The sequence below is a fragment of the Panthera uncia genome, chromosome C2 (genome assembly GCF_023721935.1).
Source record: "Panthera uncia isolate 11264 chromosome C2, Puncia_PCG_1.0, whole genome shotgun sequence".
Taxonomy (NCBI): Eukaryota; Metazoa; Chordata; class Mammalia; order Carnivora; family Felidae; genus Panthera; species Panthera uncia.
In genome coordinates, this window is record NC_064810.1 from 73330564 (window position 1) to 73358537 (window position 27974).

Genomic DNA, 27974 nt, shown 5'->3' on the forward strand with positions numbered 1-27974 from the left:
ATATAGGGAGACTGATCAAAGTAAGTAAATATATTAAGGATACTTGGAGCCAGATTTCTCATTGTCAGCAAAAGGAGAAAAACAGAATGAACCCTGTATTACTGAATCAAAATGGAAAGTACCAGTGACAACTTATGGCTTTCAACATAAACGTATACATGTGATTAGGAATACAGGCGTAAACGTGCAGACGTGCATCTGCACATGTACGCACGTGTACGCGCACACGCACGAATGCATACAGCATCTGCTCCCTAGCTCCTTCCACTGAGAGGGTCTGGGAGCAGTGATAGTCCAATGACAATGAGCATTCCTAGGACCCAGCTCTTAATTTCTAACTACTATTCTGCAAAGCAAGGAAGCCAGATCAAAGTACAGGATGAGCACGGAACATCTTGTTACACGGAAGGACAATATCAGGACAACACGCGACACTTGAACAGGGTCTGAAGATTAGATGCAGTAACCAATCAGTGTCAACATCCTGATTCTGATGGTTGCATTATGGCTGCTACGAGAAACCTTGGTTTCTAAGAAACATGCATTACAGTACTGCAAGTGATGGGGCTATGAGTTAGCACCTTTCTCTCCGTCAGTGGAAAAAATGTTCTTTGCATGCACATTTCTATAGTTTGAGAGTAACTGGATGAACAAATAATGGAAATGGGGAAGGAGAAAAGGCAGGAAGGTAGAGGGCAGGAAGAACCACTTACTGAGGTCTTCAGCCAGCTGAACTCGTTTGCCAGTGAGCAGTTTTACCTTCTTCTCGCTGTCTTCAGCAAAATCTTCCAATACCTCTTTCACATTTTTCTCTAATCGCCTGACTATTCAAAGTAAACAAAAACTTGAGGAGCTGTGTTTCTAATGAATGCACAAGGATGATAAAATTAGCAGTATTTGGAGGGTAGCAGTATTTGGAGGGTAAGTTCTTATTTTTCTCATCGAGTTTGATCTATTAAGTTCAAACTTCCCACAGTTACAGGGAGACTCTTTACTTATCATATAATACTTTTATCAGCATAAAACTAATACAATTCTCAGAGACAGTCATATTTAAGCCCTAACTCTTTAATGGAAGTGCAGGTTTCTCCCCCAAAAACTACATGAAGCTTAGGAGTCCTTTTCTAACAGAATTTTTGTGTCATGAGGGGAGACTCTTGGTACGTTTTATCTCCCATCTTTCCCAATTATGATTTACTTTCACTAATATTTTCAGGGCAGATTTAATTTTCAATTGTTCTAATAAACCTATTTTTAAAGAAGTATCTTGGCATCATTCTATTAAATGAATATTACTACTATTATTTTTGCTCTCAAAATTAGAAAGTGGTCCCTCTGTGGCTTACCTTCAGTGTTCGTAAGTTGCTGCCTCAAAGTATTTGCAGTGATGGCAAGCATGCGTTGTATTCGCCAGAACAGGACGACATCATTGCATTCCAACTAAAATATTAGGTCAGTAAGATTACCAGATGCAAATTTAAAAGTGAAAACCATGATCACAAACACATACGACTGACTACTAAAGTTAATACCTATACCCTAAGCTTTAACAAAAAACCTCAGATTTATCTAATACACGTACTCCTATCGCAGACAGAAGCCACCGAATCATTTCTGCTCAGGGTTCACGAACTTCCGCGTGATTTGCATTCAATTTACCTCACTCCTATATAGCTTTGTTTTGATTCTGAGGACAAAGCAAATGAATCCGGGAAGTAGAGAATTTCATGACATTATATACAAGTGGAAATTCACAGCATATACCCTTAATTTGTATTTAGTTTCAGCTAACAACCATGTTAGCTTAAATATGTCCTTAGGTTAACCTCTTTTCTTCGAGCATGCATGCAAGCCAGTTCTGAAATGCAGCTTGTAGATAAAAATAAATTAATGATATGCTTCAAAAAGAGCTTATTCTGTAGAGAGGTCTTCTCAACGATTAAATTACGCAAAACACTTGCCATTTTTTACATAGGTATAGTTACATACAAATTTCCTTTAAGCTGTAGAAAACTCAAAAGCATTTTAGGGGCCTTTGATTACTAATTAATAGAGTTCTTTCAGAGCACTTCTACTTACAAGAAAATGCTCAAAATACATCAGTCTGCTGCCACCTAGCGGTTACTTTGTAAAACATGACATTACACTGTACAACTTCATACACTTCTTTCAAAGAATTATTTAAAGATTTTGGTGATATAAAGAAATACAATATAGGAAAAAGCACAATAAAAGCTGTTTTTGCAGGATGATGTCCACTATGCAAATGGATTATGTTATACACATGCACACAACTATAAAGATTAACAGACATATAAACATGTTAACTAAAATTACTTCTAGGTCAGGGGATTATAAGTGACTTATTCCTTAATAAGGAATATTAGTAAGTGACTATTTCCCTTTGCAATTTTCTTTTACATTTCTTTACTGTATTTCCACAACGATGTGTTATTTTCTAATACAAAAAAGTTAATTCTTAAAAAAAAAAAAATTAAGTGGTTTAGTGCCTGTTCTCTGCACACAAAATCTTATTGTGTGTAAAATATAAAGTGGTAAAAACCTTAGAAAAGATAGGAGTTAGGTTATTCTTCAGACATAAATCATATATACTTTTCCCCAGCAGATCAAAAGACTTAAAACTAATGCTAAAGCTATAGTTAACTTTCAAGCATCCAAACAACCATCACTAAAAGCATTTTCCCTGGTTTTTAGACACTTTACCTCAGAATCTACAAAATGCCTTTGGTAGTAGTAAAAGCCTCTTCGACAAAGGTTACAATGGTTTAGAGCTGTTTTTAAGAAATGTCTTCTATAAACTTGGTGCCAAGTATCTTTAATCTAAAATGAAGAAAGAAAACAAAACCAAAGAGTTACTGTACACTCCCCTCAGGTTGACCAAACACATTCTGAAAAGTCATCCACGAAGTTTATTCATAAAAAAGTTAATTAAAACTAGTGGCAGTGTTATTCTACCAACCATTTTTACCCATTAAGAAAAAAATTTTTTAAGACAAAAGATTAGATTTACCACTATTCTGACCCCTTACCAGTTTATATACTTCCAAATATGTAGTGTTTTTAACAACCGTTGTTATTACATTCAAATAATCATTCTGTAGAGTAGACAGGGTTGGGATTATTATCGCCCCTAGTTAGAGGTAAGAGGCCCCAAGGAAAAAGAGGTTGTGAGCCTTATCTAAGGACAGAGTCAGGACTAGGAAGCTGGTCTCAGACCATCAACCCAACAGTTATTTCCTTTCTGATTACTACATCTTGCTGTTACCATAGCAAAATGACTCCTGCCGTGTCATTATTACGTAGTTTGTCAAAGTGTTCAAGGTTCTTGCAAGCGTCTTTTCTAAGTAGACCAGTAATAATCGTACGCAGGTACAACCAGTACAATCAACGCTATGTAACACAGAGGAAAGTGGAAGCTCAGAGATGATGTCAGTATTACTAGTGAATGGGATGGAACTGCGCTAGAATTTACATCTCTGACAGTAGTCCATCTGCTATGTTTGTCATAATTATCTTGTTATCTATTTTATAGCTTCATCAAGTGCACTGGAAGAACAAAATGTCTCTTGGAAAAAGGGCTGAGATTTTCTTGCTCAGAGAAAGTCAATATATACAGCCAATCCATATCCTAATATGCAGGCAAAGTCCAAGGATGGATAAATTAAATTTATATTCAACTAATAATTTCATGTAATCATTAGTTTTAATTTCATTTTCTATTTACAAATAATGCTACATGTAACAGCTTTAACTTGCTTTGAGTTTTATCAGTTTTCTTGTTCTGACCTCCTGGGGAATTTAAATTAAATATACTCATTTCTCAAGTGCAAAAATATAAATAGTAGATAATCTTTAAAAGAACTTCTGTGTGGCTCTGAAACTGCTTATATGATTGTTTTCCCTCTTAGAATTATTTTTCTAATTGGGTTTCACTTAAGTTAACTTAAGCTAATATTAAAATGAGGTTTTATTTTTATTTATTTTTTATTTTTTTTTTAACATTTATTTATTTTTGAGAAACAGAGTGAGACAAAGCGTGAGTGGGGGAGGGGCAGAGAGAGAAGGAGACACAGAATCTGAAGCAGGCTCCAGGCCCTGAGCAAGAGGTCAGCACAGAGCCTGATGGGTGTCTCGAACCCACAAACTGTGAGATCGTGATGTGAGCCAAAGTTGGACGCTCAATCGACTGAGCCACCCAGGCGCCCCTTAAAATGAGGTTTTAATCCCTTATACTCTAACTGGGGTACATAGGCCCAGAAACAGTTATTTTTTTCAAATCTTCCCCAAATAAGCATCATGAAGATAAGCAAAACATAGTCTGTAATTATTTTTATTCTCATATTTATTATGATGATGTGAGGAAAATGAGATAGAACCCCAAGGCACTACTCAATTTAATACAAACTTAACATTCACATTTTTTCTAAATCCACTCATACCTGATTAAGGCACTTTTTTTTTTAAGAGAGACAGCAAGTGAGCAGCAGAGGGGCAGAGAGAGAGAGAGAAAATCTCAAGCAGGCTCCACACTTAGCGTGGAGCCTGACATGGGGCTTGATCCCACCACGCTGGGATCTACCAGCTACCAGAGCTGAAATCAAGAGTCAGACACTCAACCAACTGAGCCACCCAGGCGCCCCTGATTAAGGTACATTTGACAGAGAAAACATATATATATAAATGAAACACACTGAAGCAGAACTTCTATTTTGCTATCTGAAACGGCGTAACGTGGTGCAGAGATGTGACTGAGCTTCACCTCCTTTTGCAAGAGCTAACTGCTGAACATGCCCAGGTACTTCACTTTTCCAAGTCTCAAACTCCTCATTACGAATTAAAGTATTACCCGTAAGAAAACACCGCCAAGAATAAATCTCTACTCTGTACACAACCAAAGTGACTGTTTTTACTGTCAGCAAAAGCACACGTGACCCAAGTCAGGTCAAGCACTTCTATATCCGAGTAACATGTGAGAAGTAGCAACATTTTACCGCAAGAACAAAGATTAAGGAAGTAAGTTCAGGCTTTTCCGCAATATTTATTACCAAGCTTGGGTCCACTTCTACCCCTCGGGATTCCAGGTTCTTTCGCACTGTGGTTATCTCATCGCTTGCGAGATATGCCGGGTGCTCCTCGTTACACTTCAACATCTTCTCCAATTCGTTCTTGGTTTCGTTGTGGACAAACTTGAAATTGTTTAAAAGAGAATTCTGCTTTAGATGGTTCATGATTTGCCACGCTTATAAAAACAGAGCCCTGATTTTAGTTAAGGACACTGCTGCTGCACAATAGGTGACACGAGCCCCACACAGCAAACAAGAAAGAACACAGTCCCCAGCTTAGGATACAGGACAACAGCTCTGGGAAGCAGAATAAACTGGACTTATATGAGGAGAAAGAAACAAACAAGAAATTAGCCACATTTGTTATATATTTTGCTTTTGATCAAATGGTTTATTGTCGAAGTTACAGCACCAGGTAGCTTACTGTATACTTTCTTGACCTTAGAGTAGGATATCAGTCTAGGAAAGAGTACCCTGAATATATGGGAAGAGATAATGTTCTAATAAATGCCTTGTATCTAAGAACTAGATGGCTGTAAGAACTTGCACCTGCTGACAGGCTTCTTTTCTGATAAATATGAAATTCATAGTTGGGATTTAAAAAAAAGGATTTCTAATAAAAATTGTGCTTTAAACTGCTTCTGCAAGGTGCTTATCATTCCTTTTTTTTAAATTTATTTTTAAATAATCTTTAAACCCAACATGGGGCTCAAACTCACAACCCCAAGATCAAGGGTAGCACACTCTATATCTATAGTTTGAGCCAGCCAGGCGCCCGAAGGTGTCAATCGTTTTTATTATTTATATTTTTAAAATGTTTATTTATTTTGAGAGAGGGAGACAGAGCACAAGTAGCAGAGGGGCAGGGAGAGGGAGACAAAGAATCCCCAACAGGCCCCGTGCTGCCAGAGCAGAGCTCAACGCAGGGCTCGAACCCATAAACCGCGAGATCACGACCTGAGCCAAAACCAAGAGTCAGTCGCTTAACCGACAGAGCCACCCAGGTGCCCCGATGCCTATCATTTTTAAATGTACCTCCATTCTCTTCTTTATAACTGTTCATAATCTGAGGACCAAAGGAGGAAAACATACACTAGTGATAAATTTGAAAGTAAGACTTTTACACATTGTCAAATTATGTTTATCTTTCCTTTTTTCAATCTTTCCAAAACTGCATGATAAAAGAAGCTAGCTTCAAATTCACTGATTACTCTAAACAAGTTACTACCATAGCACTCTGCCCCAAACTGTAGCAAGCTACAGTATCTGAGTACTTCAAGAATAAAATGTAAATGTAAATAACTGGTTTATAAATGAAACTACTAATTAATATTCTCTGAAAACATGACACTTTAGAAAAACTATTACTTAATGAAGAGAAATTTCACATTTTCCTTTAACATCTGCTCTTGGTCTGAGGTAAGAAGGAAATCTTTATTTTTTTTTTAATTAAAAAAAAAATTTTAATGTTTATTTACTTGAGAGAGAGAGAGAGCGAGCAGGGGAGGGGCAGAGAGACAGAAGGAGACACAGAATCCAAAGCAGGCTCCAAGCTCTGAGCTGTCAGCACAGAGCCCGACGCAGAGCTCGAACTCATGGACTGCAAAATCATGACCTGAGCCAATGTCAGCTGCTTAACTGACAGAGCCACCCAGGCGCCCCATAAATCTTTAATTTAGATGATACTCCCCAACTCTTCTTGTCCTGTTTTTACTTCTATCTGTCCACCTGTCCCCACCACCCTGGCTGTTCAGAAGAACACTACTCTCCCATGTATCCTGACCAAGATCTCCACAGTTCAGCTCAGACAAGGTGAGAATGTTCCAAAGGAATGGATTTTTCCCTAGAAAACTAAGGAAAAAGTAACAACATAAAAGCAAAAAGTAGTTTTCAGAGCACAGACTTCTCATTTTTAACGTAAGACAGTCTTAAATTTCTTCTCCTGCTTAATCAATCACTCAAAAAGACAGAAGGAACTATTACACAGCCACCTAAACTTGCAGTGTGAGATGTGGGGACAGTTTCAACCTCTTCCATAATCTGTTTCTCATGGTAACCTCCAGGAATGAGATCTACAATAGTGGTTTTCAACTGGGAGCAGGAGGGGTAGAAAGGTTAGAGAATAAGAACTTGATTCAGTAGGTCTGACAGGAGGCTTTCTTTTGAAACAGAAAATGAAACACGCACATACAAACACCTCCCAAGGCAGTCCTGATGTCCCTCTCCCTACACTCCAAATTATGGCTTCTGTTCTACAGTCTGGGTCTTACATATGCTGCCCTGAAACCCTGAAAGGAAAAGGGCTTTCTCTGAAGGGTTTCCATATTCCTCTCCTAGGCCACGGATCCTCCCATTAATCTTAAAACTTAATTTTCCACTTCCCTTGCAGGGATCCCCTACAGGTTCAAATTCCTGAGAAAATAGTTTACAACTAGGAATTATTTCTCTCTCAGAGCATTTGGCCACTAGTTGCTGAGGCAAGGTGCCAACATCGATTACTGTGGAGACTTTAGCCTAATTTCCCTAAACCCTGATGGGTGGACACCATTTTCCTTCCAGGTTTACCTGCCTCACACCAGTTCTTTTCAATCATTGCTTCTTCCAGTCTTAAAGTCAGATCACGTTAGAGTCTAATGGCTCTCCTAGAAATTCTTTTCTGACAGACCTCCTCCTTTTAGCCCATGTGTCAAGAGAGATAACTGATGCTCCCTGAAGACAGATGTGATCCAACTGCTAACCCTGTCTACCTCCTCAGGTTCTCTCCACAAAAATCCTATCAGAAAAAAGAGAAGAGGAAGACTGTTCCTTCCCTTTTTTATTTATTTACTTTATTTTTTTAATTATTTTATTTTTTTAAATGTTTATTTATTTTTGAGACAGAGAGAAACAGAGCATGAATGGGGGAGGAGCAGAGAGAGAGAGGGAGACACAGAATCCGAAGCAGGCTCCAGGCTCTGAGCTGTCAGCACAGATCCTGACGCAGGGCTCGAACTCACGGACCGTGAGATCGTGACCTGAGCCGAAGTCGGAAGCTCAACCGACTGAGCCACCCAGACGCCCCTCCTTCCCTTTTTAAAAATTTTTTTTTTTTTCCAACGTTTTTTATTTTATTTTTGGGACAGAGAGAGACAGAGCATGAACGGGGGAGGGGCAGAGAGAGAGGGAGACACAGAATCGGAAACAGGCTCCAGGCTCCGAGCCATCAGCCCAGAGCCTGACGCGGGGCTCGAACTCACGGACCGCGAGATCGTGACCTGGCTGAAGTCGGACGCTTAACTGACTGCGCCACCCAGGCGCCCCCCTCCTTCCCTTTTTTAAAGATAAATTGGGACTCATATCTGACAGACAGCTTATGGAAAAAAAAAAAAAAGGGCATGAAACTAAAAAAAAAAAAAAAAAAAAGTTTATATAACTTAATTCTGTATTTAAGATGAAAACAAAACAATAAAATAAATAAGGAAACAGGGAAACAAGAATGATATGTCATTTGGCAATTTTCCATTCTCTTTATCTTCTCTCTTGATATTTCTGTATCTTGCTCTCCTTTCTCTAATTACATGGATTCGGACTGAAAGAGGACTGGATGCCAGCTCTTTTTCTTAGTCATTACTACTTTCACTTGTGCATTTTGATTTTATATCCTGTTTTCACTCTTTGATTTAAGTAATGAATGTAAGAATGAGATGTGGTGTATGACTAAATGCTAGATAGGAAGAGGAGCCATAACAATAAGGAACAAAAAGAAGGTAAGGGATGGGAATTTGAATGATTCATACATCCTCCCTCTACTCATTTGTCAATTTATTTATACTTGCCTTTACCATTTTGTTCTTCTGAAGTGCTCATTAAATATTTATGGAATAAATTCTGTAATTCTAGTTCCTGTCTGAATTTTTATACCTATTTTGGGAATACAACAGCAAAAAATGCAAAAGAACAAAATAATCTGAATAGACAACAGAAAAATCCAGAAGTAACAGATGAGGTAAACAAAGTCACTGTATCTTTCATTCTGATTACATTTACTCTACATCCTCTGAAATTCGTGTCATTTTTTATTTTCGTTTATAACTTCAACCTTCATTTTACCTCAAACAAGGAACTGAAATGAACAAAGTAATCAACCACAAAAGGAGCATGGTTCATTTCCCATTTTAGTAACATAGCTACTGCACTTGAAAAAAACAACTTGCTTTTATAGCTTACTACTTATTCTAAAATTTCATTATATTGTAGAAAGGCTGATATAAAACATTTGAAATTATTAAGATTGGTCTAGAAGGCATGCAAAAGTGGTATTTTAATGCTTGAATTAAAATAATCAAAATTATATCATAAGACCAGAGATTTGTTTTTTTACCTGTTCTTGGGTCCGGTTCTTCCAGTATAACCATCTCTTTTTCCAATCTGGACCTATCATGTTTTCAATTGCATTTTCAGCTGCAAAATTAAAAAAAAACTTTTTAAAAATTCATCAAAAATTTTATCATTTACCAAGTACATAGATTATAACTAATATTAAACAGTCTTATTTTATTAACTATTTCAAAGTGCTATATCAATATAAAGTCAGCTGAAATAAAGACAAAAAAAATTACATGATTGATATGGTACATGTAGAAGAAAGGATTTAATTATATATGTTTATAATCTGCGCAAGGTACAATTGGTATTGCAAGGTATACCGTTTCCATAGGTATAGAGGCAAACACTAAAATGGTCTTATAGTTTTTTCAGAATAGGAGTACATATGAACGTATGTCCAATTTATTTAATATTTTCCCTAGTTACTAAGCCATTGACTGAAAAATCCCACAAAAAAAATTTAACTATGTTATTAATGACAAAGCTATGAAATGTTAGTTTTATTTTTTAAAAACTTTATTTTACAAACGTTCATCAAGTTGGATGACCCCCCCCCCCCCTTCACCACTGCGAATACTCACAACTCAACACATGTCCTACTTACTGTCCTTGAGGCGAGCCTGAAGAGCTTCTTCCATAAAATAAATAGCGGCATCCCACTGTTGTTTATCAGATATGGAACGGTCTTCTAAAGCATTGTGCTGGATAACCCTCTGAAATAACAAGGAAAGAAAAACAGCCAATTTTGATCTATCTAGGCCTTATAATCTTAGTAACTGTATTCAAATTGACAGCTTCTCAAACATCCAAAAGAACAGATGTGCCTAAAACAACATAAAAGTATGCCCCTACCATGCAAATTCAGGTATTACCTGCCCACTTGTCAGCTTTCTTCCCCAAAATATAAACAGTGAAGACTTCTTCCTATCCCAAATTGAGTAAGCTATGTCTAAGATCGAGAGAGGTATGTTACACATGTAACCGCATAAAATCTGCACCTAGAACCCTAGTAACTCAGGAGTTAATGATTCAGATCATCGCTACCTCTCCTTTTTGCCATATGATCTGTGTTGGCATTTCCAAAAAAACGAGAAAAACAACCACTGTCTCACCGTTAACACCAATGAAAAGTGTAAAGGAGGAAAGCTTAAAAGGTCTAGACAATCATAAGCAAATGTGAGTTCTTCATTATAAGAAAACTGATCTCTAAATTTTATAATCATTGAATGAATGCATGAAAAAGGACACTATTCTCTCAGGAAGCAAGTCTTATAAGGCATTTAACATGAACGAACATAGCTTTCAAACATGAAAACAAACACTTATTCTAAAATAAATTACAATTATGACCAGCCCACAGTGAGATATGCATTATCCTGGAAAACTGTTCAATCTTTCAACAGTCCTCCTCAGAACTGTCTGGGAAGAGAGCAGGTGCTTAACCAGGTTTGATTATGGTGATGAAATGTTCCACATAACAAAAGATCTGCTGGAGGTGGTTGGATTTGGTGAAGGTCAGGAGTCAGGCTTTGTAGCAGAGTCAGGGCTTGGGTCTGAGTTTTGCCAAGGACAATAATAGGGCTGCTTAAGAACTAAATAAAATCTGCTTACAAAATACACTGTAGAGTTTCAGGCACCTTCCAAGCATTCAACATGTGGCAGTTAGCATTATTTTAGAAGTCTAACATTGTATGACTCAAATCCACTGAAAACCAATGCATCTAATTCCTTTTATTACCACGAAGGGTAAAATGAGAAGCAGCTATCTGAGCCATCTGTAGATCAGGTCCATGTAATGGCTAGTGGACAACAATTTGTGGAAGTTAATAGAAGCCTCTTTACCGCAAAGTTTGACTTTTTTTCTGAAATGCTAGCCAAGAAAGAAATAGCAGAGAAATGTTAAAGGACTAATTACAGATGGTTAAACTATTTCTTTCCCCTCATTATTTTAAATTCAGAACCTAATTGAAATGGTCATATAAAAACAGCTTCCTACAAAAAGATACCAATTTGAGAAACTATATAAAAGCATGAGGCCGACACCTTAACATACAAATGACATACCAAGCTGTCCTCCGCAAAATCATTCCACTTGTGGCGCTTAATACTTTCTTCCTTAACAGCCTCTTTAAGTTTATCAAATATGTCATCATGCTCTTTCCCTTTTGGTTCTGTCATGAAGCGGGAAAATTCTTCTTGTAGGGTCTCCCAAGCAACCTAGATTTAAAAGAAAAAAAGCTGTATTCACAGTACATACTTATATTTAATATGTAACATGACACACATGTGAATTAAAGCCAAACAGATAAAATAAGCTTATCACAAAGTACATATGAAACCACTTTTTTTTTTTTTTAAAGGCCGCATACATAAACACTGGCCTAGAGATCTCACACTGGTAGCTAGTGGGGTAGATTTGGCGTCCTGACATGTTGACATGTTTTGCTAGACCTACATGGTGTTTTAAATTTTAACAAACAGAGCCAACATTAAAAAGAGAGAGACTTCATATAAAAATCTGTGTTTCCAGCCTCTCTTGAACTATCCGGCAGCACTGTACCCACATTCCTACATAACACTAGCTGGAGCTGAAAAGAAATTGCCCCCTTGACTTAAGGTCTGTACTCCAATCAGCCCCCAGACTTAGTTCACTAATTTATTTCCTTCTGTACAAGATGTGAGTCTGCCTGCTTCTTTCATTCTGCAGAAAGTTTAAAATTTCATAACGATTTAGTCTTCTTCACATGTTTGCCTTTATGCAAATATATGAAGCAAAGCATCAATACCTTCAAACAGAGCCCAGCAGTATTCAGGCTCTATCACAGCTAACTCCTAATTACCTGAAGGAAGAGCCCAGTGCCAGAAGTAATGAAGAACTAAATCTACTTATGATTAAGTGGGCTGGTTAATGCTGTGTTTTTTATTTAGCCCTGGTCCTTTTAAACATGAAGAAATCACGGCATAAAAAAGATGGCTGTTCAAGAATATCCAGTGAGGTATTAGAATCTATGTTTCCTGACCTTCAGCAGATCCTCATGTCTCCGCCACACCCAGGTGAGAAGGGAGAAGGCGGCAAGAGACAGAATGACCACTTCCACGGCCGAGCCTTAGGATGTGAAAATATCCTACCGTGGGACCGGGGCCGCACAGATGTTTTTAGGTTGTGAGGAGAGCTGGTGAGTGATGGCAGCAGCTCTCTAGCTATTTCAAGGGTAAATGTGTGGAGAACTGACAGGGGTCAGCGGTATGCAGCTTCAGCAGAGCAGCTGCCAGCTCTCAGAAAGAGAAGCTCGAAGAAACTGAGAAAACAGGTGCAGTCAGGGCTGGAGCAGGACAGGAGAGGCAGGAATGACGCCCAAATAATTAGAAGCTGACAAGGCAAGTATGAAAAATGAAATTATCTTTGACACTGACTCTCATTTTGTGAGCAACCTCACAAAGAGGCACAGGACACACCGCGTCTTACTGAGCGAGCGCAATCGTTCTTCAGACTAATACGCGTGGCAGATCAGCTCAGGGGATGCTCATCATCACAGTAACAGCAGCTGGCATTTACTGCGCAGTTACCGTGGGCCAGGTGTGTCTAAGTATTTTATGTATTACGCACATTTGCTCCTTATAACAATCTGCGAGGTGGGCAACATCGTCATCCCTATTGTACAAGTAAACAGAAAGGTTAAGCACCTGGAGTCCAAAGATCACCCAACTACTACGTGGTACAGCCAATGTGTAACAGATAAGCATTCTTTAAGGGACTTTCTTATAATTCTTGGTCTAATGTTCCGGCAGGATCCTAACTAAGGAAATGATTATTTAAGTGCAACTGAGCCCTGCAGAAAATCAATAGATGAAATAGTTCAACCATTAAACATTTTTCTTATGGGATCCTTATTCGCAGAAAAAGTTAAAAACAGTTCACAGTTAAGCAAATTTTGCTGGTTTTGTTAAATGCTATCTTTGGAACAGGACCAATGCCCTCGGAACAACAAAATGCCAATTAGTAAATTTTTATAGTAGTAGTAACTGGTAATAGCATTAAGGCTGACCCCAACACAGAGATAAGGAATAGAGAATAAATGGAGCCTAAAGACCAAAAGGAGAAAAAGTGGCTGTGATGGGAATAAAACCTAAAATTCACGGCTCCTACTCCCTTCACATAATGCTTCTTACCCATTTAATTAAATTATATCCTAACCTCTACTGCTTTATTAGGAAGCTGTTTATCAGTCCACTGTTTAAGCTTGATGTCCACTGTTGTATTAAAAGTCCCTGAATTCATGGTCTGTGCAGCTGGAAGATAGATGTTTTCAATCACATGAGTTGATACTCTTTCCCACAAAGACTGCTGAAGGATTTCCTCCCTGAAATTAGACAAAACAAGTTTCAAGAACATCAAATTTAAATATTATATTGTTTTTAAAAACAGCTGCATTGAAGTATCATATTTACAGTGCTGACATATGAACATACCTGTGTATCACCGCAATCAAGAGAACCTACCTATCCACCATCTTCAAAAGTTCTAGCCGCTGGATCTGATTTCAGTTACTAGAGGTTGGCTTATATTTTCTAGAATTGTGTGTAAATGCAACCATACAGTATATACTCTTATTTTTGTCTGTCTTCTTTCACTCGGCAAAACCATTTCGAGATTTCTCCATATTGTTGTATCAATGTTTCACTCCTTTTTTTAAAAATTATTTTTAAGTCTATTTATTTGAGAGAGAGCGATTGCAAGTGGGGGAGGAGAAGAGAGAGGGAGAGAAAGAACGGGAAGCAGGCTCCATGCATTGTGAGTGCAGAGCCCAATGTGGGGCTCGATCTCACGAACCATGAGATCATGACCTGAGCTGAAATGAAGAGTCTGCCACTTAACTGATGAGCCATTCAGGCGCCCTGTCTCACTCCTTCTTATTGCTGAGTAATATTCCACTCCATGGATCTGTTTACGTATTTAGCTGCTATTGGACATCTGCGTTGTTTCCCACCGTCAGTTCTTCCAAATGAAGCCGTAATGAGCTTTCACATGCAAGTCTTTATGGACACATACTTTTGCTTCTCTCGGGCAAAATATCTAGGATTGGAAGAGCTGGATCATTTGGTAGCTACATAGTTAACTTTTTATGATACTGCCAAACTGTCCAAATGGGTGAACTATTTTACATTCCCACCAGCACAGTATGAGAGTTCTAGATGCTCTGCTTCTTGCCAACATTTGATATGGTTAGTCATTCTGACAGGTTTACGGTGGTATCTCATTGCAGTCATTTGCATTTCCCTAATGGCGAATACTTTTAAGCATCTTTTCCTGTGCTTATTTGCCTATACAGACTTTTTATGTATTGCTGAAAAGTGCAGTCCAAGACTGAGAATTTCTAGGTATAATTTTAACGATTTATCAGACCACAGCACAGAGCACAGAGATGTTATGGGATATTGCTAGGTAAAACTGGTCAACACATCATGATAAAGGCAACACTATAAAGGATGCATAATCAAGTTGAGAATCCCGCCTTAAAAAGTACCTTACAAGACCACACATCTCTAAGCAAGAAAAAAACAACTATTTCAGTGAAGAAAAAAACTGAACTCTCAAGAAAATATGTATTTGGCTTCTCCCAAACTAATTTCTACTGCGAGATAATACGACAACATACAAAAAACATTCTGCTTACCAAAAGCAGTCAGCAACCTCAACCATCTACGACAGCCACTTTTGTAGCAGCAACATCCCGGCTGTCCAGAAGCCAAGATGCAATTTTCTTAGTTGAGGAGCGCCTACACTCCCTCCCATCCAAGACTACTCATACTCACTTAACATTTTGTGTAAAGTCAAGTGTACTGAGTCAATCGGCTTAGCTGCTGGTTTCCCCTTGCTAATTTTCAGGTCTTTTTTTGGGTTACAAGCAGAAAACAAAAGAAAGAGTGTGAGGAGAGGACACACCACAGAGGACCAGAAGGACAAAGTCAATTTAGTCATGGTGTTAATGACACATAATGATAGGCGGAAAATTTTAGGAGCAGGCTGGAAGAAAAAAAGCTTGTCAGTGCCTCCAATTTGGATAAAATTTTAAACACAAACTCAAGATTTCTGAAAGATAAGCAAAAAACCAGGATCCAGCCTCTGACCACCAGGGCTTTATGCCACTCCTGCGTCAGAAAAGACTTGGGTCTGTTACCTCCTCCCAGGGGTCTGTGGGGGAGGAAGTGACATTCCAGACACCCTTTCGAGGAGATAATAACAAAATCCCAGACCACCAAATCCTGACGAGCTTAGGTAATGTTCTCAAAGGAGGCTGTTTTCCAGTCCACCACAGGGAGCTCCTGTCACCCATCCTCACCTGCCCTTTTGTCACCAAGCTGCTGTCCTCTGTCCACACTCCCCCTGCTCCTCTCCCTCATAATCATGTTTATTGTGCCCCCAATACTCTGTTCCATAACAAACAAACCGCTTTACATTCCCACTCTTCCCCCGTTCCATATATCCTCAGACCTTTCCTGGCTTTCCCTTCCAGACAGTGACTGTCCTCACATCTTGCTGACTGGAAGGTGCTTAGTTAGGGAGTGGAAGCCAGGTTCCCTTCACTCCAAAATCTCTTCCCAGACAAGAGTCCTCAGCTCTCGTGTAAACTCCAGTGCTGTGAGGCCAGTTTACACCGTCTGCTACCCTGACTTGAGCCCTTGTTTACGTTTCCTAGCATGTTTTAGATGATGGTAGACTTCTCTATTCTAAATTTTGCCATCATCTAGGGAAAAGTCCATAAACACACAAAATTCAGTTAACATTATAGTTCTGCTCATTCACCTCTGTACTTCCAGGATCTTTGTCTATACTGCATGTTAATCAAAACACTTTTCAAAATAGAAATTTCTTCTTTCAAAGCAAAGGACTTACCCTATATGATAACTTCAACCAATACAGAAAAAGTAGTAAGTCCTCCATAATTCCCCTTTCAGTGGTATAACCACTATTCACAGCTTTATTTATCAATAAAACATTTAATGCCTGCATAAATATTTGTGTGTTTACATAAGTGGATCAAATTGCACATACTATGTTAGTTAAAAGCATATTGTACCGTTTTCCATGTCAATTTCCTACATTTTTCCATAGTGTCATCACAGTAATACACTCTATGAATAAATCAAATATGACATAATTTCAAATAGGAAACAGAAGTTTTCAATTTTTTTACACTAATTCAAAACCATGGTGACGATTCTTACGATTCTTATGTTCATCTTTGTCAAATATATCTTCACTCCTATAAATTAGCAGCAATGTAATTACTGTGTAGAAATGCACTCACTGTTTAATGAACTTCTCCATTATCTACACATCTAGTCACTAAATCCTGTCAATTCTATCTGCTAGGTGACTCCTCAAATATTTCAAAACTGTCTCTTCTCCATCTGTACCATCCTGACTCAAGTTCAAGGTGCCATCATCTCTCATCTAGTAATTTCGGCAGCCAGTGGCCTCCTTGCTCACTGCCTCCTTCTTCACAGCATCCCACTTGCCCTACTATAAAGATCTTTCTAAACTGCAAATCTGCCCTAAAGATATTCAGTGGCCCTTGGTGCTCATGGGATAAATTCCAAGCTTCCAAACATGGCTTGTATGGCCCTTAATAACCTGTATCTTGTTTCTATCTACTGCTTTCTCTCCTGCCTCTTGCCTCCTACTATGCTAAAGCTGTAGGTAACACCCCTCAGCCACCTGTGTCCCCTTGCTTTCTCTCATCTCCTGGCCTCTGCAATTCTCCTGTCACACCACTTATTCTTTAAATCCAGGATTATGGTACCAGAGATCTTTTCGATTCCTCAAATCTGAGTCAGGGGACTCAACTGTGCGTTCCCATTTTCCTTTCATTTTTTCAAATTTCAACAAAATAAACTCAGTACTTTTAACCAATAGCTGTATGCATAACACTGTAGCATTTTTTAAAGTGTTTCTATAAATCCAGCCAGCTATCCTTCTAAATGACATATGAAAAAAAGATCTATCTATAGTAACAGTCACATAATGTTAACGATATATCAATATCTTATGCTTAATGTCAGCAATCAATCCCTGATGATCAGGTCAGGTATATTGTGTGGAAACACTGAAAGCCTATTTCTCCCTATAATGCAACTTACGTTGAATATAAACCCCCAATAACTTTCTTAAAATATAGTTACAGTAGACTAGAATGCCTTTAATAACAAACTATCATGTTTAGGACATAAAACGCTTGTAACGCTGTTTCTAGATCACCAAATATAGATCAAATAGTCCTGGCAATGAAATAATTAACATCTTAGGCATGCACCCTAAAATATCACATAAGGCATTCATTATGCAACAAGAACAAAATACTGCTTAAGGCAACATCAACTATGTCACAAAAATAAAATATTTTGGGTACAATGCAGTTGAATTCAGTGTGGCATGAACAGTTACAATTAGGACCTGCTATTTTGATCTATGTTTGTATCAAGCTTTAGAACCAGGAAAAAAAAAAAAAAGTTGATCTGATAAAATACAGAATCACCTGTTCCAGCGGCTCACAAAATACATCGCTAGCAGCTAGATGTCCTCCTTCCCTCCCCTGCCTTCTCTACAGGCACTCTGGAAATACAGGCTTCTCAGCCCTTCACAATTCCCTTCAGCCACCTGCATACTAAATAAACGGTGTTTAACCTCATGGTTCACTTTAGTGCAGGAATACTTTGATTTCAGACTGTTCTGCCCAAACGACACTAACCATTTCATCTGGTGATGCCAGGAATTTACAGAGGCACCCTATTTTTCTCACATAAACAGCATTACCAGCTATTACAGTTTACATATCACTTTTCGTGTATACTGTCCTCATATAACCTAGAATGGAAGTAGTGTTCATTCTTTATGCGCGTGCGCACGCATGTGCGTGTGAGTGTGTATACACATCTACCTCTCGCAATTTCAAAAGCCATTTGGCTTACAGAAAGCCACAGATTGGTTTAAAATACAAATAATAACAAAGATAATCTGGATATATATACACACTTGACTAATCAATCAACAAGTATAGATAAGATCAGAATCCTTAGAGGAGAGGAGATTAAAAGTAGGCAAATTTTGACTCCTTAAAGAAAATGGTTCACCACTGAGGAAGAAAGGGCACCAGGATGGGGAAACTAGCAACACTGAATTCAAACTTAAGTACTGGACACTAACTGTCTAGGCTCAATTTTGATAATCTTCAACTCTTTACAGAACCTCTTCAACAGAAGAGGTACAGAAAATATTTATAAAGAATGACAATAAGGATAGTTCTATTCCAAGAATGATAAATTCTTAGAAACAGTATAGGCTTCATTAGAAACATAATTTATGTACAATGAATTTGTTCATTAAAATATGACTGCAAAAAAATCAAGGCTATTTATACATAGCTTACTTGAGGTACATAGAACCTATTCTGGTTAGTGTCCCATTCCAATAAATTTAAGAGTGCCAAATTCACATACACATAAATAGAAGGTGATAGTTTGCCCTGAGAGAGATTTGCAGGAGTAGTTTTCAAAAGGATGGATTTACCTGCTATTTTTTAAGAATCTCAAACAGAATTCAACTTGAAATATTATTTGTACAAAACATATGAAGTGTATATTATAAAAAGCACCAACTGCTCCTGCTCAGAAATGAGAACTTAAAAATACATACCCTTTTCCCTTTACAAACCAATTTTCTCGATAGTTTTGTTCTCTGTGATTAATCTAACAAGAGTAACCAATTTTGAAAGACTAATCTTTAAGCACAATTTGATGAAACTTTTGCCTAAATGACTTAAAAGAAATCAAAATTAAGTGTTTATTAAGTATAAGGTAAAGAAAAACCTAAATGAAACAAGACTTAAAAAGACTGTGGAGAGAACAATTTTTCAGAATATCTTTTCTGAAATATACTTAAATAATTTATTGTACTTAAATACTTACCTGGTTAGACAACAAAAGTGGTTATGTTTTGAAAAAAGACATACTTTTATACTATTACTTATTTACTAAGTGTTTTGGGGGATGAACCAAGGCTACAATAAATCACTGCTTTATCAACCTAAATGTTAGTATTTCATTATGATCTATATAGCAATATTTTTGAGAAAAGGTCAAATACTCACCAATGTTTTGGTGTGACCTGGCTCAGACTGATAACTTCATCGAGGATTTCGTTTTTAGCTTTTTCAAATAGTTCATTCTAGGTAATATAGATACAAGTAAGTAAGATTTTCACAAGAGAGTCAATCTGCCCTGCCATGAGTTTCAGAGATCTCTACAAAGGCCTCTGACAGGCAAGCAGGCTGAGCTTAGGTTTGAAGCAGGCATGACCAGCAAATAATGCTCTTCTCTTCTAGTCTCATTTTTAGGAATGAGAAATAGCCAGATAAGGACAAAGACACTGACACAAATGTCTACCTTATTCACTCAATGCTCACTGTAGTTTTTCATGTAATATTTATTCAGTCAGGTAAGTTTTTCACATAACAAATGTTATGTGAACGTATTAGTACATATTAACTTAGTCCATTAGTATTAGTAAACTGATGCTGTTTTATAAAAGACGGCATTTTAAAATCAAGGAATACCAATATTTAAGTCCCACTAATCAGAGTATATTTCTCCACAGTAAATGCTGAAAAGGTAAAAGAGTCGATGTACGATTTTAAAAAGTCTGTATTACATAAATATGTTAATTCTAGAAGACCTTTAAAGAATGTTCTTCATTTTATCAGAAAACATTTTTAAATACTTGCTTTAGTATCTTATGATCTGTAATTATTTTTTAATATTATGTAATAAATAATTTAAATTATCGTAGAAGAGATAACTGCTCCGGGAATGTATTCTTGCAGCTCTACATTAGTAATCCTATGGTCAAAACCGAAGCAGGTTGGCTTACCAGAGTTTGCTCATCAACATAAATTTTTGTTAGAGCACAGTATCAAATAAGACATATACAAAATACATGAGGTACACAAACGTTACCCGGTCAAGTTCTCGTAGGCGAGGATAGTTATTCTTCCACTCAGTTTCAAGGTTAAAACGTGTTGCTAAGGAAGAAGAAAAGGTGTTCCAGTTTAAGGATTCTCTTTCTTCCCAGCTGCAGTGGTTAAAGGTGATCTCACACATCTCTGTACTAACAGAATTGCTGAGTGCACGCCTATGGCTCCTGAGTGCCGTGGGCTCTCAACATGTCAGAATCTCACCTCTGCAAGTTTTCCAAACTAATCTCCTTGACTTTAGTTTCTCCATTTTCAATCCACAACACACACAAGGGAACAGCTCAGTACAGCTGCTAAAGGCATGGATTCTGGAATCACACCACCAAGATTCAAATCCTGGGTCTATTCTCGACCGTGTATGAGCTGGGTGCACCACTTAGGTAAGTTACTCTGTGCCCCAGTTTCTTCTTCTGTAAAATGAGAGTAACAACAATACTCTTAAGGTTGCTGAGGGACTCAGCAGGTGGACTTTCCACATGAGAAAAGGGAAGGTAAGTATACTCTCATCAAATGAAACTACGGAAGCAAAGCCAAGGAGCAAGAAAGCGTGGCATTCAGGAATTGGTACAAAGTAGCTGAAGCACAGGCTGCTCTGCCCCCCAACACCAGTCCCCTCCTCCCTCTAGAAGGGGGAATCTGAGTCCACTATGGTTTACTAAGCTCTTGCTCTCAAACCCTACTGCAAACTTTCTACTCGGTTAAAAATCTGCAAAGTCCTCCTTGTGATGTTTCCTCTCAAGGTGAAAGTGTTCTCATACAACAACTAAAGATTTGTATTTTTTCCATTTTCCACATATTACCTAACAGAAAATGAAGTAAAAAGCCACTGTTAAAGGAATAAAAAATCTGACGGATGCCTAACCTTGCCAACTAATAAAATGTCTAAAGTTGTCAGCTTATTTTAAACAGCCAACTTACCTTTGAAACTATCAGCCTGTTGCTCAACAGACTCTCGTACCATTTTCCAAAAGCAATCTGATACAGCAAGGCTTAAATTTCTTGTAGTCACTTGGTGTGCCTTTAGCATGCTTGTCCTATTACAAAATAATAAAAGCTAAAGTACATAAAAATGGCAAGAAGGACGATAACTATCACCAAATTTGAAAACGTGCTCGTTATGATAATGTAATGAGAATACCACTCTCACATTTTATACTAGCACTATCTAATAAAACATTCTGTGATACAGACAACGTCCTGTATCTGAGCTATCCAACATGGCAGCTACCAGCCACATGGGGCTATTGAGCCCTTGGAGTGTATGGCTAGTGTGCTGAGGAACTGGAGTTTTAATTTCTTTAAAGTTAACTAATTCACACTTAAATAATCACCCGAGGCCGGTGCCTGCCATGCTGGACACCTCAGTTCTCTACACCTGTCAGTTCCCGTCCCCATAGATAAGACTCAAGACTATGTTTGCAAGAACTATCTTGATTTACTGTACTAATGCAGAGGCAAACATACCTTGCCATTTTAAGAGACTCTCTACATACAAGGTAATTCAGTTGTCATTTAACTCTTCCTTTTTACTGTTTTTCAGGATCTTATTTTCTGTCAATATCTATTTAAGGATACCCCTTTGACATCCCCAACCCCCACTCTCACTTTCCCCAATACTGAAAGAGAAACGAGTACATGTATTTAAAAATCTAAATTTTGAATTGTTGGGGGCGTCTGGCTGGCTCAGTCAGTAGAGCATGCAACTTTTCATCTTGGGGTTTTGAGTCTAAGCCCCACGTTGGGGGCAGAGTTTATTTAAAAAATAAGTAAACATAAATACCAGAAGGATGGGTTTCTTCAAAAAAATAAATAAAAATGTAAGTGTTGATCTTAAAAAAGTCACTTCATAAGTAAAACAACTAAAGATGTGTCCGTTGTCCTTCAGTGCCCATATCCCCAGGGGCAGTTTTTCATGTGAGCATGTATTGTACCATGTGATAAGCTGCTCCTAATTCTTTTTTTTTTTAATTTTTTTAATGTTTATTCACTTTTAAGAGACAGAGAGAGACAAAGCATGAGCAGGGGAGGGGCAGACAGAGAGACACAGAATCCATGAAGCAGGCTCCAGGCTCTGAGCTGTCAGCACAGAGCCTGACGCGGGGCCTGAACCCATGAACCACAAGCCCACGACTTGAGCTGAAGTTGGACGCTTAACTGACTGAGCCACGCAGGCGCCCCAAGCTGCTCCTAATTCTTAGTACCCTGCAGGCCTGCCTATTACATCCAGATCACTATTTCAGAAAAATTCTGGAAATTCAATGACAAACTAATACTATAAAGCAAACTTTAAGTGAGAACAGCTTAAGTTACTCCCTCCAAGTATTTAAAACATATACCTACTTTAGGAGTTTTGAATTCTGAAAAAATTCTTCTTCATATTCTCTTATAGCTTCAATGCTTTCAGAGCTGTTCCCTAGGGAAAGACAATGAAATTCTCACTAAGAAAATTAATCTTTATTATTTGAAAACAACAAAAACTGAAATTGTAAGAATCCATCTTTGCATACCTTTTCCTGTTACAACAGCAAAATAACCTAGAGCTTTCATTGGGAAGAGTTTTCCTTCAATTATCTGCTGAATCTATTTTTAAAAGTGGGAAATAAATGTGAGATGCAGGTTTATATAATTTTTTGAAGCATAATATACTATTCATAAAGCAAACTTAATAATGCTGTATATACATCCTCAAATATATAAATCTATACAAAAGTATTAAAATGTTTTTCGATTGCTACCTGAGGGGAAAAAACACATTTAATTTCACTACACTACAAGATGCATTATGAAAACTGGGAATGCTGTACAGTGCTTTGGGGTCAGGCCTTAGTTTAATTTCAGCTCCTCCACTCCTTAGCTATGCAGCTTTAAGTAAGCTGCTGAACTTTTTCAAAATGATGGCTGAAAACATGATATGAGGCAATATGGTAGGTACGTTACCACAGTGCCAGGCATGCAGAGTCGCTCAATAAATAGTAGCTGCTGTTTTTATTTTCCCATACTTTTCTTCAAATATATAAATCCTAACCAAGTTGGACTTTTTTTCTCTTTTTTTTACAAATATTGGGATCCACTGGCTCTTTTAGGGTCAAAACCCTTTTCTAAACGTATTAAAAGCTAGAGACTCTGTCCCCAGAAAAATGCACATTTCCACAGAGATCAATCCCTCATACAATGTAAGAGTTCCTGCTCCCTGTGCCTGTTCAAATTAATACTGCAGGTAAGAATCCATCCTCTAAGACAAGTCACAGCCCTAAGCCAATGCTGAAGCTTTGGTATAAAAAAGGACTGATGTCAATTTCAGTTGCATTTCAAAATAAATATAAACTATCCTAGAGAAGAGGGGAAAGACATGAAAGAAATAAAGGGAGCTGGGAAAGAGGCACAGAATTTGCTTCTACCTCGCTTCTCCCCTCCTCCGACCAGGACCAAAACCGCCACAGCAGTCCTCCCCCACAAAATAAGGCAAAGCAAAGGTCATGGAGGTTGTGCACAGAAGAGTTAACACAGCAGGCCTGAGATTGCTGTCCTTAGAAAGGTCTGCTCGTCCTTGGCTGGCATTTGAGGACCTCACTGGTAAACAATTCCCACATTGACATAAAACTTTCTCCACATAACAGTGACTCATTGTGCAAGCAGTGTGGTTTCGGCTGAACACTTGCTTTCCTTTGGGCGTCTGGAATTTTGGTACTTGAGGGTGCCTACATGACCAGCCCCCAGTAAGAACCTCAGGTGCCGAGTCTCACGAGAAACTTGTTGCTGGAGGGATTGAGCATTTCCCACATGACTCTACTAGGAAAGGGCTCTTGGAAACCTGAGCTGGGTTTCCTCCAGACACCAGGCTCTCGCACTTTAGCCTTTCGTGATTTTGCTTTGCATCCAGTACTGTTAATAGATCTTAGGCTTAAGGGTGACTATGTGCCGAGTCCCGTGAGTTCTTCTACAGAATCAGTGAACCTAGGGGTGGTCTGTCCTGGGAACCCAGCACAAGAGGCACAGTCCCAGAAAGTTTCAGGTGGGAAGGAGAGAAACTCTATGCAGTAGTACAAGGGATGAGTAGTTCTAACGGCAGATGTTCTATGGGGGACAGAGATGTAACAATAATAACAGATGACAGCCACCATGTATATAAGACTTTGCAATGTTAGAGCACTATTTCAACCACTTTACAACGAATATTTAACTCATTAAACCTTCACAGCCTATGAGATAGTACCATTAATATCTTCATTTCCAACAGATGAGGAAGCCTAAAGCACTGAAAAAGTTTAAAAATTTACCCAACATGACACAGCTAGCAAAGGGTAGAGCCAGCTTTTGAAACCAAGCAATCTGGCTACAAAATCTATATTTGCAACCACTACCTTCTGCCTTTACCTTTGGTAAAGAACATGTCCTACGTCAAGACTGGCACCCTAGTAAGACTTACAACGTTACCTTGAAATAAAATTCTTTTGTTGTTACAGAAGGACAGGAGGGACACTGAACCCCATGAATAGAAGTAGCAGAATTTCAGAAATGAAAATGACCCTAAGAGACCAACTAGATTGATAGCATGGATTAGGCACTAACTTGATGCAGAGAAGTAACAAGATTTGTCCAAGGACACACGGCCGGTTGGTGGCCAGATAAGAATGCTGAGGCCTAACACCAATCCAGTGCCTTCTCTATTATAAAAATCTGCTTCACAGTCTTTGAGCAGTTGGGAAATAAAATATTAGCAAAAAAAAAAAAAAAAAAAAAGTATACACAATGTCCAGAAGGTATTTATAGTGTGACTAGTCTTACACTAATTTATGAAAATCAACTAAAAACAAATTTAGAAAAGAAACACCACAATCATTATTTTGTGGTTAATTAAGAAGTAGTTGGGCGCCTGGGTGGCGCAGTCGGTTAAGCGTCCGACTTCAGCCAGGTCACGATCTCGCGGTCTGTGAGTTCGAGCCCCGCGTCAGGCTCTGGGCTGATGGCTCGGAGCCTGGAGCCTGTTTCCGATTCTGTGTCTCCCTCTCTCTCTGCCCCTCCCCCGTTCATGCTCTGTCTCTCTCTGTCCCAAAAAAAAAAAAAAAAAAGTTTAAAAAAAAAAAAAAAAAAAAAAAAGAAGTAGTTAATGACTGCACATCAGCACGTAAGATTATATTAGAGTAAGCAACATTAGTAATTTAAGAATTTCTGAAGCAAACTAACTGAAATTATGGAATTTTATTTATACTTCAAAATTACACTTAAGTAATTTACTGTAACTTTCTAATACTTTGTTTTTATTGAGGAGAAAAATCCCACCAAAGTATTCCACAAGGACTTTTTGATTGCTTGTTTCTTTTGTTTTTATAGCCAGTTCCTGCTACAGCTGACGCTTATACAAAGAATCTGTTCTCTCATAATAAAGAGCTTGTCCTCACCCTGCTCGGGCTAGCCACGTTTTTTTCTGCCAGGTCTACTTTGGTCAAAACAAATATCGTCCTCCTTCCATGAGGATCCATTTGACTGACCAAATCTGTAACAATGCTACGTTCAGCATCCACAGATCCATCTGAAAAAAAAATTGAAAAATGACACTGCAATGATTGCCAAGTAGATTTTATAACTTTAACCCTTGTATCTACATTATACTAAGAAAATTTTTCTTAATACATTTATCTTAGTTATGAAAAGAAATTCTAGCTAATAAAAATTTCTGTGATGTTTTATCAAAATATTCTTAATTTCATTTCTACTTACTAATAAAACGAATGGTTTACAGAAGGGCAAGACATATTTATGTTGCATGTTTATGTAACATGCAAAGCTTAAGACTGCTAAGGAAAGAAGCGTATTGGTGCGATTAAAACCTTTTGATAAGATTTACCTTGAATACATAGTATGATGGCATTAGGATTCTGCATATAAGCTTTGCTGATACTGAAAATAGTTTCCTTTGTGTCAGGAGCCATGCCTGATGTCACAGTCTTGAAGAAAAAGGTTTTAAATGTCATTATACATGTTTTCCACAATAGGAACAAGATAAAATGTAAGTTTTGTATATACTTACATTAATCACACCTGGTAAGTCAACAAGCACCATCCTTTGCAGTCCGGGGCCTTTTACGTTTAAGGATATGGTCTACTCAGGGAAACAAAACAAAAGGAAACTAATTGTGGGGGGCGGTTTGTTAGGGATTTATTGGTGATACGTGTTCTAAAAATTCTGTATCTCATCCATTCACAAAAAAGTTACCCTTTCTCTGATCCTAAAAGTTAATCACTCTAGAAAACTACTCACAAATGATACATTATTTGGAATATTAAAAAAAACATCTGTCTTGAAAGAGCTGTATTCTCTAAACATGAATGCCAATATCATGATTTATTTCCAATCATTTGGATTTCCATAAAACACTTTCCATAAAACTGTTAAAATGAACTACAACACTTACCTCAGGACTAACAGTACAGCCTTCTTTCACATTTTTCCTCATTCGGAGTTCTATTTCATGTCTTAGTGCTGCAAGCTATTAATGGAAAACAACAAAATCCTGTGATAATCTTCCTTTAAAAAATATTCCAGTTAGTTGTCGTTCATAAGCTTATACACATTATCAAGTTACACACATGAACCTCATGTAAATTCTACTTACATCCTCCTCTTTGGTAAGATCGAACTCCCGAGAACTATCTTTAAACAAGGCCACGTGGTGAGGACCTTCGCTCAGAGTGACCTGAAATTAACAGAAAATGGACACGCAACAGTGCATTTACAATTCACGTTGACTCCCACAGCACTAACACGGCCTAGACAGGACCATTGCACTGCACGCATCAGGTCCCTTTGCAGCACACACCAGGAGCATCCCTGGGGGCTGTCAACATGGCAGCGCAGAGATCACAGAACTATTTATCTGTGTTGTCCATACATCTGTCACAAGTGTCATCATTTCCCAACAAGCCTGCGGCTACTCTTTCATGACTGAAAGTGCTGCTGCCCCTCTCCTTTCCCAGTTAATGGCTACACAGAGTACTGAGCACAAAACCATCAATCTAAAACTTGAAAAACAAAAAGAAAATCTTGCATTTAACCTCAAAGATAAATTTAGGTAAAGGACAATTCATTTATTCAACTTCTATTTATTGAGGGCTAACTGTGCAAGTGTTGCAGGAGGGAAACAAAGAAGGGACCGTCCCTGGCTTAGACCTCACTGCTTCTGGGAGAAGTATACACAGAGCTGACACGACAGTATAGTAAAACCTAGGTGCACACAAAAGACAGTGGTACTGACCACAGAGGAACTAAGGCAGCCTTCGCCCAAGGAGTGAGTGATGTTTGCATAAGGAATTCTCTAACAATGCAAGGCCCTGTGAACAGGGCCTTCCTGAGAACTTCTAACCTTCACATTCGTTTTTCTTTTCTTTCTTTTTCTTTTTTCTTTTCTTTCTTTCTTTTCTTTCTTTCTTTCTTTCTTTCCCTTTCTTTCCTTCCTTTTCTTTCTTTCTTTTCTTTCTAACTTTTCAAGCTTCTCTA

General features: G+C 38.1%; 1 protein-coding gene across 4 annotated transcripts in view; it reads right to left on the reverse strand.

Moving 5' to 3' along the window:
- The window catches only part of OPA1 (OPA1 mitochondrial dynamin like GTPase), an 88005-nt gene that overhangs the window by 26145 nt on the left and 33886 nt on the right, over positions 1–27974 (reverse strand). For all 4 annotated transcript variants that reach the window (XM_049628400.1, XM_049628398.1, XM_049628401.1 and 1 more), the window contains 18 exons: positions 27094–27174; positions 26893–26967; positions 26508–26579; positions 26325–26424; positions 25879–26009; positions 22987–23059; positions 22820–22892; positions 21398–21513; positions 20463–20527; positions 19598–19674; positions 13645–13810; positions 11514–11666; positions 10054–10162; positions 9445–9524; positions 5067–5207; positions 2725–2841; positions 1347–1440; positions 714–824 (listed from right to left, as the gene is read on the reverse strand). In XM_049628400.1, the coding sequence (XP_049484357.1) occupies positions 714–824; positions 1347–1440; positions 2725–2841; positions 5067–5207; positions 9445–9524; positions 10054–10162; positions 11514–11666; positions 13645–13810; positions 19598–19674; positions 20463–20527; positions 21398–21513; positions 22820–22892; positions 22987–23059; positions 25879–26009; positions 26325–26424; positions 26508–26579; positions 26893–26967; positions 27094–27174 (1834 nt within the window). The remainder of the gene's footprint in view (positions 1–713; positions 825–1346; positions 1441–2724; positions 2842–5066; positions 5208–9444; positions 9525–10053; positions 10163–11513; positions 11667–13644; positions 13811–19597; positions 19675–20462; positions 20528–21397; positions 21514–22819; positions 22893–22986; positions 23060–25878; positions 26010–26324; positions 26425–26507; positions 26580–26892; positions 26968–27093; positions 27175–27974) is intronic.